We start from the raw sequence: 13688 nt of genomic DNA, 5'->3' as shown, positions 1-13688 counted from the left end.
TGAAAAAAAACAGAAAACATGCCAGACAGTCAGCCAGACAGTAGTCACTGCAAGCATGTAATTAAAATACAGACAATTTTAATAAATTTTGATCTCTTCCAACTTTTTTAATCAATACAAACTGCTTACCATCGATGCTTCCCAACACGTCAGTGTTTGGTTTGCACTCGTAGCGCCCAGCATGCCATGTGTTGTGTGTTACACAGCAGTGATGAACAAAGTGTTATCTTGTGATGATGATGACACGGTTTGCCAACAGACTGACACAAGTTAAATGTTGCTCATGTTGATCCGCTAGCAGCATCTCTGGGCTATAAAACATTAGAAAGACAGATGAATAGGAATGATTCTGCAGGCGTAGCAGATTCCCCCTCAGCTTTATGAATGGATAGACTACAGCTGTGTGTGACTTGAATGGACAGAGCCTCTCGCAACCTGTTGCATAATTTATAAGGTTTTTTTCTATTAGGTTTGGTTAATGTGTTTCTTCACCACTTATTGCTTCTCATCAGTGGCTGCACACAGGGATGCGCAGCAACGCTTCCAAGGTTTCAACATGCAGGAATTGGTCCCGGAGTTAATTAAAGCGCGACACATTCATGACTTTAAAGTGTTTGATGTATTTTCTTTGGAGTAGACTCTCACCATAAACTTACTTGAAGAGTTGGAGTGTTGTATGACTACGATCAGTCGACATAAGTACATTTACTGAAGTACAATTTTGAGGTACCTGTTTTATGCAACTTAACTTCTGCTCCACAACTTTTCAGTGGAAAACATTGTACTCTTTGCTGCACTTCAATTAAGATTAGATACGTTTGAACATTTCGGCCAAAAAATAACTTAAATGATTATTTGACTACTGAAGTTGTTGTCAATTGTTGGACCTCTAGTCTGAATAGTATGTCCACCATCACTGTGTCTCACAACCTGATGCTTGCTGTTTATCACATTATTTTATTGTTCTGTTCCACATGCAAATCACAGGTGCATGATGGCAGTCTAACCATCCTCGGCATCACGAGAGATGACAGAGGGGCGTACACATGCCGAGCCTACAGTGACCAGGGAGAGGTGCTCCACACGACCCGTCTGCTGGTTCAAGGTACTGTATCCATACATAGATCACACTTTAGCAAGGTCTACATTAGATTTTATTATGACAAATGTATTTGCACGGATCACCAGATCTGTAAATGAGAAAACATGTTTCCTCGTTTCTACCTTCGGCCAAATATTGCATTTGCATCACTAAAGTAGTTTTATTATTTATACTTGAAGGCATTTACTGTAGCAGCATTTAAAAGCTATGCATGCAACTCTCCTGTGTACTGATGTATGTAACATAACTTCTCTATCAGTCAGTCAATAACTCAGTCTGGGGCTTGTGTGTCCATGTGTGTGTGTGTGTGTGTGTGTGTGTGCTCTTGTGCACCACCATGTGTGTACAACAGGATCTGTCCGCGAGAGCGTCACTGTCTGTCTCCGGTCCATTAACTAGGCTCTCTGCTAGACACAGATCGGATAGATGCTTGTGATAGCAGCCTCCAGTACTCTCTCCCAGTCTCCTAATACAGCGGGGAGTTAACAGTGTGTATTTAACAAGCAGCTGAGCATCTTGCTTTTATGGTCGAGTTAGCGTAAGGTCTATTTAAATGCTTGACTTCTGTAGGTGGAAAGCAGAGCAGAGGAATTACTCTCCTCTTTGTTCCCGGTATAGTAAATGCATGTGCACACTCACTGCAAACACGCATTAAAAAATCATTGTGTTGTAACCCGGTGGATAGTGTAACCAGTGGTGCATGTGATGCAACTACATTAAGTCTGCAGGCCTCCAGTGGAGCCACTGATACTGCGATACCCGTTCTCTCAACCACAACACACTGGAGGCCCCCATCATATCAAAACCTCACAATATAAAGCAGACCGTACAAGAGCACTGCAATTAAAATATAACATTATTTTGTTCAGACATGATCAAACCTGGTCTAATAGATTATTTGATACATTTGTAAACTGTCTTCACATGCTACTTATTGGTGTATTGGACCATTGTAGGCAATATTGTAAAGCAATGAGAAAAAACCCTTTGTTGTATGATGTATGAGTATTGCAGCCACCAAGGAAAACATTTTCAAGATTAAAGTCTAAATATTCTTTTATTTTTAATGGATAATTCCAAAATTATGTCGTGATCCTACAAAAATGACCCCAAATGTATAATTTCAAGAATAAAGTAATATTAGGAGAGAGAAAGAAATTCCTCTGGGAAGGATTTATATACATTGTAAAACAGAATGTACCAAAAATGTATCTAGCATCAGACAATTCCAAAACAAATGTTAGAGGGTTCCTTCTTTAGTCTTGCTTCTTTCGCTTAATAAGACTTTCTACTAAAAATAATGGAACTACTAAGTTGTATGATGTTCCTGTTATTTTGTCCACCCCCATTCACAAGACAGCTCAGCTGCCATGCAGTAACCATGATGACCTCTGCCGTACAAACATCAGAATAATGTAGGATAGTAGGATATGTTTGATACAAGATAAGATAAGATACGCCTGTATTTAAACTCTGATGTTGCAGCAGCACAAGGACTAAAACAAAGAAAGGTAAAAATGAAGTATCTAAGATAAAAAAGAAGAATAGAATAAAAATAGAAGCTATAAAAGAGCAATAAGACTCTCATACGCGACGTATTTTACACCGCTGACTGTGCATGCACACTAAGTGTCATATTCCACCTCATAAAACCTTTGTCAGGGTATGAAACCATCAAGCGACACTATAGAAATCTATAGTTAGATGGCATGATAAAAACTGTGCACTGAAGTTGAGTTCAGTTGAATATTTGGCTTGAAAAGCGATGAGGGATAAAATGCGGGGTATGATTAAAACTCAGAGCAATAACAAGCAGATATCTGAGGAGTCATGATTCTCACTGCCGTGATCTGTTTTTAATTGTTATGTGAGACACCCGCACAGTGCTGTCAGCGCTCCCACCTGATGCATTAAAGCTGTGCACGCGGTGAGGAAAATAACCAGGAGGCTTGTATCTGGGCCCACTCATAAAAGACAGCTTACCTTTCATGGCTTCTGCTGTTTTATTGAGAGTTATGAGCAAACCTGGAGCACCTCGGGGGATAAAAAGGTTACAATGTGAGGCATGCATAAGCTCCAACACGGACTACTATTAAGGTTACAGTAGTTGCTTGCTCACTGTATTTTACATCAGACTGTGGTGATATATTGTAAATAATATATAGTGTGTGCTCTTTCTCACTGTGTTCCTGGAAAAGAGCAAGCAGAGAGGGCCTGCAGATGGCTGAATGGGATTTTTTAGTAATTGTTCTCCCTTTAGAAGTCTTCTCTCGCACTCAGAGTCAATCGTCAATACAATAAAATGTTATTCCATCGAGTATTTGTTGAGATGATTATTTCAGTTAAATATTTCTGACATGTTTTAAGAGTTTTAAATGAAAGTACACGTCAGTGACGAGGTAAGGATCTATTCATGGTAAAAGCTCTAAACCCCCCCCGTACGCTAACTGCTCAGCACTCAAACAGCAGACAGACACAGTTAGCAACAAGCTGGTGAACATAGAGGAGCATTTAGTAGCTAAACAGCCAGATATTTCCCTCAGGAGTTCATAGAGTAGAGTGAATATTGAATTTTCATTCAGTATGTGAGCAGAGACAGGAATCTGAATGAATGCTAATGTTGCTCCATGTTTGCTGGATGTGTAAATATGCACCATATTCTATAAAAACATCTTTTATTGCAGCTTTTAATAGCAAAACCAATAGACAACAACAACTAAAACACTTCTGCTTCTCCTAGGGCCTCCATACATCGTCTCTCCACCAGAAAACGTCACAGTAAACATATCCCAGAATGCACTCTTCACCTGCCAAGCGGAGGCGTATCCTGGTAACCTGACCTACACCTGGTTCTGGGAAGAGGATAACGTCTACTTCAAGAAGTAAAGTTATGATCAAGTTCTCCTCTGTACTGTAGCTGCAGGGAAACATCTTAGTTCATCACTTGGGTGACGTTAAGACTTAATGGCCTCTTGCTTATAGGGACATTTAAAACACAATTTGCATTTATCCCGAAGCTTTAAAGATGTGAAAGTGACATTGAGTGTCTCTGTGCTGTATTTTGAGTGTGTGTGTGTGTGTGTGCCGGTGTCCTGTCCTCTGGGGCCGCAGCGGGGGTCTGTCTGGACAGTGCCAGGCGAGTTAGTGCGCTCTGATGACAATATCACATGACTCAGGCCTTGTGTCATCATAATCTCTGAAGCGTAGCCAGGACCTCCGCCGGCTCCCCAGAGCTGTTCTTTACAGTCTGAGAGGGTTTTACAGCGAGCGAGTGACAGAACAAGTGGGAAGGAAGAACAAGTGAACGGGAGTTTGAGTGGCAGTGAAAACAAGTGTCTAAAGGACTTCCACAGAGGAAGTGCACTGATGTGTCCCATCTAATTTAAAACGTCTTTCAGGCGTCAATCTTGATTTATTTTTCGTTTTTTTTTGCAGGATGGATAAGATAAGGAAGTTTATAAGGCAGAACTATGGGAGTAGTTTAATTTTAAGAAGTTGACAAGCAGAGAAACGGCTGAACAGAAATGAAATGAGAGGAAAACTGTGAGAGAACAACAAAATGCATGATTGCAAATTAATGGAAATAAACTTAATAGAATAAAAGATAAGCCTAATCATAACTTAAGTTATAATAATAAAGCATTTTTTATTTATGCATGTAAAATATCAGCTCCTAGATAACTCACAAACAGCTTAATGCAGGAGGTAGCTCATGGCATTGTCTTATTTAATGTTGTTTATGGTCAATACACATTAACTAATACTTTACAGATCAATTATTAAGCCATTCATAGGAACGGAAGTTGGGTTTCCAAGTTGTAAAACAAATCTATTTGGTACTAATGCAGTTATACCGCTTGGTAAACCATTAATAACATAAGTTAATCATTTGTTGATGATTGGGTTTTGATCCATTCATATGGTCCAATCAGTCAAAGCGCTTAATAAAACAACCTGGCAACCCAAACAATGGTTTTATTAATGGCCTTTAACTGATACGTAAAGCTTTGGCAAATGGTTTACTGACCATTAATGAAGCCATTAATTAGTTACGATGTACAAACCCTTAATAAAAAGGGTCTTACTTTAGTTAATGACATATTCAGTTTGAGCTCCAATTCTGTTGCATGATCAAATTGTTTCCCTGTGTGGAAAAGGGAAGCAGCTCCATTAAAAAGAACAGAATATGTGCTCCATCATTACAGTGTTTAATTTCAAATGGTGTCAAGGGGGAAAACAAAAAGGCTGTACATGTACCATTTGGCGATTATGGCAATTAGCAGATTTATTTGAATCTCTTGCTCTGTACTCTGTGTTCCTCTCTCAGAGCTGGATGCTGTTTGACTCTCTGCTGCTCTCTTATGGCACCTCGATGTAATTCAGCAAAGAAAATGAGACGTGTGCCTTTCTCTGTTGGTGTGTTTCAGTAACACGGTGCGTGCCAAAACGTGTTTGTGTGTGTGTGTGTGCGTGTGTGTCTTCTTGCAGTGATCTGAAGCTCCGAGTGCGCATTCTCATCGACGGCACCCTCATCATCTTCCGGGTCAAGCCGGAGGATGCTGGGAAATACACCTGCAGTCCGAGCAACAGTCTCGGTATCTCGCCCTCGGCATCGGCCTACCTGACTGTTCAGTGTGAGTGTTACCTTGGCAACAAAGTGGATGGGGGAGGGGCGGGGAGACGGTACGGCGAGCTGTGTGAGGAGGAGAAGGGAACAGCAGCAGCAGTATGGAGGCTGCTGTGTTGTTTGGCAGCGCTGCTCTACCACTGTAATGCTAAGTAACCTTCTTGAATTTCAAGGGCAGACGTGACAGAGAGTCACACACTTTGTTTTTGACTGAGCCACTTTGACCATTTTCATATTCTTAGTGGATCTTAATGACACCGTTTTGATCCATTCCGACTCCAGCACAAGGATGGAGACGGACTCGTCCTCAGACTCCATTTTTTTCCTCGTCTCTTTTGAGTCTAGCTCCTCGAAAAATGAAATGGTGACCTTCCTGTTTAGCAGCTCTGACCGATGAGAGAGAGAGCGAGAGAGAGAAACGCCACTCCTGGCCATCTGACGTTTCATCGTCAAGCCCTTGTGTGTTGAGCTAATTTGCTCCCAAGTTGCCGCTGGTCATTGATTACTGTGCTACAGTATGAGAGAGAGCCCGGGGATTCACAGGCACTTCAGGCACTGATTTCATCACTGGCCTCGAATACCGCAGATTATAATTTAACCAGTTTCCTGGATGCAAAACATACTCTGGGTCTATATTTATCAAACATCCTGAGAATCACTCCCAGGAATTACGCCGAAAGTAAACCTAGGAATATAAAATGCTCAGAGTAGGATTTGAGAGTAATTTATGAACACAAGGAAAAGGACGACTTTAAGAGAGAGAGTGTGATCAAGTATTAAACCATGGTACTAATCAAAATGCAGAAAAATAGCACCACTACTTTATATGTTTCATGTGTATAGCCAAATCACTTTGATAACTTTCCAAGATAAAAAAAAATGCAAACATTTGATGACTAAATTCAGTAAACCTCAAAATAATATTTACAAATACGCTATTTAGACTTCAAGAAAGCATTGACAAGCCACTCACCTGACTTCATAATGACTTAGTAATCTATGTGTGAATTGAAATAATAGGCAATTTGACTCAGCTATGTGAAATGATCAGCCTTGTCCAACGCCACATCCTACAGCCTATAATAGTGCAGCAATACATATTGCACAGTGATGATGTTTAAAACTCTCTGCCTCTCTGTTGCCTAATCTTCTCTTCCACTTATTCCCCTTTCATCCACACCTCGTTTATGTTCCAGCATGTAATTGTAAGTCTTGGGAAATGCACTCTCTCAAACAATATAGCCCTGCTATTATTATAAATGAATACAAAATAAGAATTAGCTGGATATAAGACTTAACATAAAATGTTAGTTTGAGTGGTTTTCTTCTCTGAGACGCTTAGTAAATCCGGTCTTTCCCATCAAGCAATACACCAAATGTCAATTCTTTGGGATTGCATCAAGTGAAATTGTCTAGCATCCCTAACACTGATCTTTCCGTTACGTGCAGACCCTGCTCGAGTGCTCAACATGCCCCCGGTCATCTACGTCCCACGCAAACTCCCTGGCATCATCCGCTGCCCGGTGGACGCCAACCCACCTGTGACATCAGTGAAGTGGGAGAAAGACGGCTATCCCCTCAGAGTGGAGAAGGTTGGTACTCAGGCCTGCGTTTAATCCTGTACATTACCTCTTACACTTTTACATTTAAGTTGGCTTCTGTGTGTAGGATTTAAAGGAATCTATTTGCCGAAATGGAATATAATATTAGTAAGTATTTCAGTGTATAATCACCTGAAAATACAAATCCTTGTGTTTTCGTTACATCAGAATGAGCCGTTTACATCTGAATACGGAGCCTCTTCATGGAGTCCGCTATGTTGCACTGCCATGTTTGAGTAGCTCAGATCAGACAGACACAACATTGGCTCAAGATTGATGTTTTATTATCGTTCTCCTACACACTTGGCACACAGGAGAAGTTTCAGTTGGTAGCGTTCTGGCCAGATGCCACTAAATCCTACACACTGGATCTCTAAGTCGTCCTAATTAGCATTCATAGCAGTATACAAACATTTAATAAACGGTTCATACCACAGTATAAGAGTTTGTTAATGCACAGTATTTTTAACTTCTTCTATAAAGACATGTTATATATATATATATATTATCATGTCATGTTCAAACTGTTTTTGAAGTGCCCAGTAGATAGAGCGACAAATAGAGAGCTCTGTGCAGATACTTCATTTATCTTTATTTATCTACTATCTAATGTACTGTCACACAATATGCTGAACTGCTGTTGAAGGCAGGCCTTCATTACATAACCATCTACTTCCCAAAAAAAAACAACCTGACATCAAGCATTTCAGATGTCCCCTTGTCTTGTAGTATCCTGGATGGAGCCTGTTGCCGGACGGAAGCATCCGGGTGGCGGAGGCCACAGAAGACTCCCTGGGCACCTACACCTGTGTGCCTTACAACGCCCTGGGTACCATGGGCATGTCCTCCCCTGCCACTTTGGTGCTAAAGGTACTTCACTGCTCATGTTTGCTTCTGTCTGCTGCAAGTTTGAGCAGACACTGATGTGCCAAGAAGTCCTCATGATGGGCCTGGTGTTTTGTTTCCTCCAGGATCCCCCTTACTTTAATGTGAGACCTGGGGGGGAGTACCGTCAGGAGGCTGGGAGAGAGCTTGTTATCCCCTGTGCTGCTTCTGGAGACCCCGATATACCAACCATCACCTGGAGAAAGGTGCGGCAGAAATAACACACCATGACAAACATCCTAGTAAATCATCTTCTGCACTTGTTTTCATGTTATATGTTTGTTTTCACTTCTTAACCATGTCGCTGTAATTTCCGTGTCCATTGAAGGTGGGGAAGCCAAGCAAGAGTAAGCACAACATCCTACCCAGTGGCAGCTTACAGTTTCTGTCTCTCAGCAAGGAGGACCACGGAGAATGGGAGTGTGTAGCCACCAATGTGGTCACAAGCATCACTGCCAGCACGCGTATCCTAGTCATCGGTACAACAAATCTGCACAGTACCCTCAGCTCACCAGAGCTTGCTCAATTTCCTCAACCAACTGACCTTTCAGAGTTGTTTTGAGTTCATTGTGATCCCACTTTGCTGTGTGTGTATTGAGTGATTTGCACGATAAGAACCTCATCCCTCAGACACCTTGCCTCTGTCCAATTTCCCCCTGGGAATCATTAAAATTTCATTAGATCCTATCTGTAATAGCTTTATACTGTTAATTCAAAACGCCTGAATCTGTAACTACAGTGTGGTATCCACCCCTCTGCTAAAACACCCTCACTGCAGCCTTTGTCTGTTGAGTCAATGGACCAAGGACATACTTTCACTGTTGGATAAATTGACTGAAGTGTCGACAAAGGCAGGCAGGGTTATGAAGTTTAAACAGGGCTGTGAAGGTCCCGATGCACAAAGATTGTTATTCACTCAGAAAATCTGTGTGTATAAAAGCCCTAAAACTGAACATTGTAGAAAGTCTCCTCTGTTGCCTATAATGTAAGTTGCAGGATTCAGATTTTAATAACTAATCATGGTGGGAATGCATCATGTAGAATATACATATGCATAGCAATGAGATGCACAGAAGTTTCTGTGTTCTCGGGATGGTTAGTGCTGCATTCTTTGCACTCATTATACACACAACTGCTCTTCCCTGTGGAAATATATATTAGATTTGTTCTTTATTTTTTCAGATGCTAGTCCAGACCTTTTAAAGGAATACTCACTCATACTCACACCAACAAATATTTATGTTGAGTATGAAATATTCGACCCCTGCAGCCTAGAAAGATGTATTTACATACAGTATAGGTTTCACATGCCGGCGGAGTGGTTACACTGTGGTGGCAGCTCCAGCCTACCTACGTGCCACCAGCTCATAGCCGACAGGTGCCGCAGACAGCTGTGCCCCTCAGACCATGCTCAGGTCTCTCTTTCATCCCAGGGAGAAGTAACTGGCTTTGGGCCACGCGGCACAGCTGCTACGTGGGTGGGATGAGCAGAGCTGCAGACAGCACTGCTGCTCTTGAACTTGACCTTACACTGGTCACCACCTTAGCCAGCATCACATTATTACAGCAAGAGTGTGCACAGCATTTTTTGGGGGGGGCAACAAAATGCTCCTCAATCGACTTGAGGTGCATTATGTTGAACTCGATCAGTAGACTTGACTTTAAATGGCCAGTTATGTGATTAAAGTGTAATGCACCGTACATATACTATAGTTCCATTACTGCAAGTGATATTAAATGATAATTGTAAGCAGTTATATATCTGATTAGGTAAATTAGTACTTGTGCTTTTTAAATTAATTCCCTCTCTGTGTCTCGGTCTCCCAGGCACCAGCCCACACGCTCCGGGCAATATCCATGTATTGCCCTCAACAACCTCTGCTAATGTGTCCTGGGAACCAGGATATGATGGCGGCTTCGAGCAGACGTTCTCTGTGTGGTATGGTCCAGTGTGAGTGCTCTTATTTAACTTCAAATCAATGGCAGCAGTCTGCAGATGTGGAAACACTACCATGAGGTTAAGAGCCTAGTTTGACTAGTGATGATAAAATATGTCAGAAAGTCAATCCCAAGCAGAATGTTTTGACAGCATATTTCTCAGGGTATTCAGTAGATGTGCGTGTGCATTATTCACGGTGCGTATTGGGGAAAGTAACGTCTCACTCACTCACAATCAGGTACATGAGGTACGTGCACCTGATAGTTATCACGTTTTTCAGTGGTGGATACAATTTTAAAAGGTACAAGTACTTCACTTGAGTACTGTGTTTCTATTTATTGCTACTTTATACTGACTAACATTTGGAGGCAAATATTGTACTTTTGCCCATTAATTACCTTGTAGAGCCAAACACATTCTAGCCGAGTGGTGTAGAGTATTGTGAACGGCATAGCTCTAATGAGGTAAAATGCACCAAAGAACTACTTTTTTTAAATTACAGTTACGAAAGCAGATGTATTTCAAATGATTTTATGATTAAGACTTTCTTGCTAAAGTGGCCTTATTTCCCCGGAGGATCGTTCAAGTGCTCTTGCCAGTCGCCAATGTTTAAATCGTACTTCATTATACGCTCCAAATTCAGTTATTTTGTTTAACGTTACTTCTGGCAAACCACCAATAAGAACCAGTGAAGACAGGTGGCATTGAAACAGGTAGAATTGACCAAACAACACATATGGTTATTAGAGATTTTTTATCTAGATATAGATTGTGTCTATGCTGATTCACACAAACTAGTCAGTAAAAACATTCAGTCAGTCTTGAAAGATAAAGATTGGTAAGCATTAAGGGCATTCAATTTCTGGATACGGTTATGGCAGACAGCCAACTTTATTTCTTATTAACCCTGTTTTTTGTTTTAATTTTCTAAAATCAGTGCAATTCAAAGTTGATTATAAGTTGGAACAAATGTAAGCAGTAAAACAATGCATATACAAATAAAAACCAATACATTAAATAGAAATTGATTAAAAAAAGACAATACCAAATGAAATATGTAATAGGCAGTAACGCATTTTAAAACATGACTATGAATTAAGACTTGATCACATTAAATGCTTTAAGACAAGTAACATCATTTTATCTGAAACAGAGAAATCTTGTTGGAGCTTTATTACAAAATGTAACCAATTGACCAACACTGTCTTTTAACTAATGACAGTTATTACATTATTCACCATTATTTATGGTACAAATCATCTACAATTTCTCTGTTTTTCTGTCTCGTTTCTGTTCTCAGGTCAAAGAGAACAGACTTCGGTCCTCATGACTGGCATTCGATGCCAGTTTCTGGTGCTCAGACCTGGTTGGTGGTGCCAGGGCTGGAGCCTGGGACAGAGTACCAGTTCAGTGTGCTGGCACAAAACAAACTGGGCACGGGCCCATTCAGCGAAGTTGTGACAGTCAACACTGCAGGTGGGTTCTTATTCAAAGGGTTTGACTTCAAAATAAATCTACTGAGTTGCACTGAGACACTATTTATATTTTTTTACAATATTATCACATCTATTTTTGTTCACATTAATGAATAGGGATAAAACCAAGTCATTTCATTCAGATTTTACTTTGGTATGTTTAATATTCTCCTAAAAAGATGATTATTAGAACATCAGTCAAAAATAAAACACAGAGCTCCATGTAGTAAATATGCAAACATTACCATTATCTATCATCTCTATCAAGTCAACTTAACATGTTCTTAAGAAGGATAAGTGCATGAGCATCACATCAGAACTTTACAATGCATTATATTATCTCTATATTTATATTTTGTTATGCTAGTATAATGTAAACCATTTTCATCATGATTAAACAAAATAAACAGATTACATAATGTTTTATACCAACTGAACCAAAAACATGCAGAGGAAGTAGATCGATTTAATCTAGTCTATGACTGCCAGACCAAACCTGAGCCCTTGAATGTATATGACAGAATTATTCACTTTATAATCCGCTTCAAAGACAGCGATACGTTTGCACGCTGCTTTAAATCCATCCACCTCCATAATACACAGTTGGTGATTAAACTCTTCATAAATCAAGAGCTGTATCCCTCCTAAGCCCAGGTGTTCCCTCCCATCAGGATTTCAAAAGAAGAAACCCCCAAATATTTAACATCATAACTGTGAAATCATTTTACTGATGCTATGATTAAACAAACACTTGATGACAGTAACTTCATCACAATACCGGTTTTGTTCTTTACAGTGGATTCCGCTACTCGTTGTGTTGGAAAGATTACCGTCATTCAACAAAGGCTAAATGAGGCTTGAAAAGTTCTGACCTAGTTCCCACACTTGGATAATACTGTTGATGAATGGCAGCAGACAAAAAGCTTTTTGGTTTATACTGTACAGTAATTTTACATTACATACGTAGTCTTATTATTTGTATATCTTTTTAAGCATGTGCAAGAAGGAGGATAGATTTTGGTTAAACTGGTACATCGCAAGACCTTTTTGAGACCCATGTTTTAGGTCCAAATCCTGCATTATTAATGCAACACTGGTTTAATACAGTTTGCCCTGTTCCTTTGTCTCTGAAAACCAAGACAAATGTACTGCATTGCTGTTGTGTTATTGTGATGTGCTGGATCAACATACAACTGACAGGATGGTTTAAGTGTCCGTCACTCATGACATGACTTCCACATTCATTTAATTTAGCTTTGAATTCTTGGTTTGATTTCAGACATTGAATTTTCTCTTTGAGTGAAATTGTACTCTTATATAATAATATAATGTCTGAATTAGTTTCCTCTGTTAACTATGTGCATCATTTCTGCTCCACAGGCTCTCCTCTGGGTACCCCAGAACCACTGGTGCTTCTTACTCCACCACGGTGCCTCACAGCCAATCGCACGCAGCACGGTGTCCTCCTCACATGGCTCCCCCCAGCCAACCACTCCTCACCCATCGACCGATACATCATGGAGTTCCGCCTCGGGGAGAGGTGGGAGGTTCTGGATGACCTGATCCCATCCACTGAGACCGAGCTCATAGCCAGAGACCTGGTTCAGGTCAGTTACATACACATGTCGACTTCTATCTCCCCATTTCATGGTGCCAAGCATAATAAGGAATCAACATTGCTTTCTATAAACATTCCATTTCTAAACAGTCCACATTTTTATCATATGCATATGCATATGCATATGCATACATATGTGTTTTAATGGACATCAGTGTACACAAAATGTCTTATGCCTTTTTGTTTTTTAGTGCATTTTAATGAACACAAATTGAAATTACAAAAAAGTTAGTTTGTGCTACTTAAATGACTAAAATAAGAATATGCAAACAAGACAATTGCAAATGATACATTTCTTTTTATGATGCAAGTAATAGGAAATAGAAAAATGATCATATCATTATGATACATAGGTGCGTTTTAAAAACGTTTGCTTTTTGAGCATGATCTACTCAGCTATGAACAAAAATCAGTGCATGAGACGGCCATAAGAAGAGTGTG

General features: G+C 40.2%; 1 protein-coding gene across 1 annotated transcript in view; it reads left to right on the top strand.

Annotated features, from left to right (window-relative positions):
* The window catches only part of igsf9ba (immunoglobulin superfamily, member 9Ba), a gene marked incomplete at both ends in the record, with an annotated part of 50525 nt that overhangs the window by 28844 nt on the left and 7993 nt on the right, over positions 1-13688 (top strand). The window contains 10 exons of the mRNA XM_079166529.1: positions 988-1105; positions 3843-3984; positions 5591-5736; positions 7179-7321; positions 8060-8200; positions 8302-8421; positions 8544-8694; positions 10043-10166; positions 11455-11630; positions 13010-13236. Of these exons, the coding sequence (XP_079022655.1) occupies positions 988-1105; positions 3843-3984; positions 5591-5736; positions 7179-7321; positions 8060-8200; positions 8302-8421; positions 8544-8694; positions 10043-10166; positions 11455-11630; positions 13010-13236 (1488 nt within the window). The remainder of the gene's footprint in view (positions 1-987; positions 1106-3842; positions 3985-5590; positions 5737-7178; positions 7322-8059; positions 8201-8301; positions 8422-8543; positions 8695-10042; positions 10167-11454; positions 11631-13009; positions 13237-13688) is intronic.

This window comes from Pholis gunnellus (assembly GCF_910591455.1).
Source record: "Pholis gunnellus genome assembly, chromosome: 9".
NCBI classification, from domain to species: domain Eukaryota; kingdom Metazoa; phylum Chordata; class Actinopteri; order Perciformes; family Pholidae; genus Pholis; species Pholis gunnellus.
This window is presented reverse-complemented; position numbering and strand designations above follow the sequence as displayed.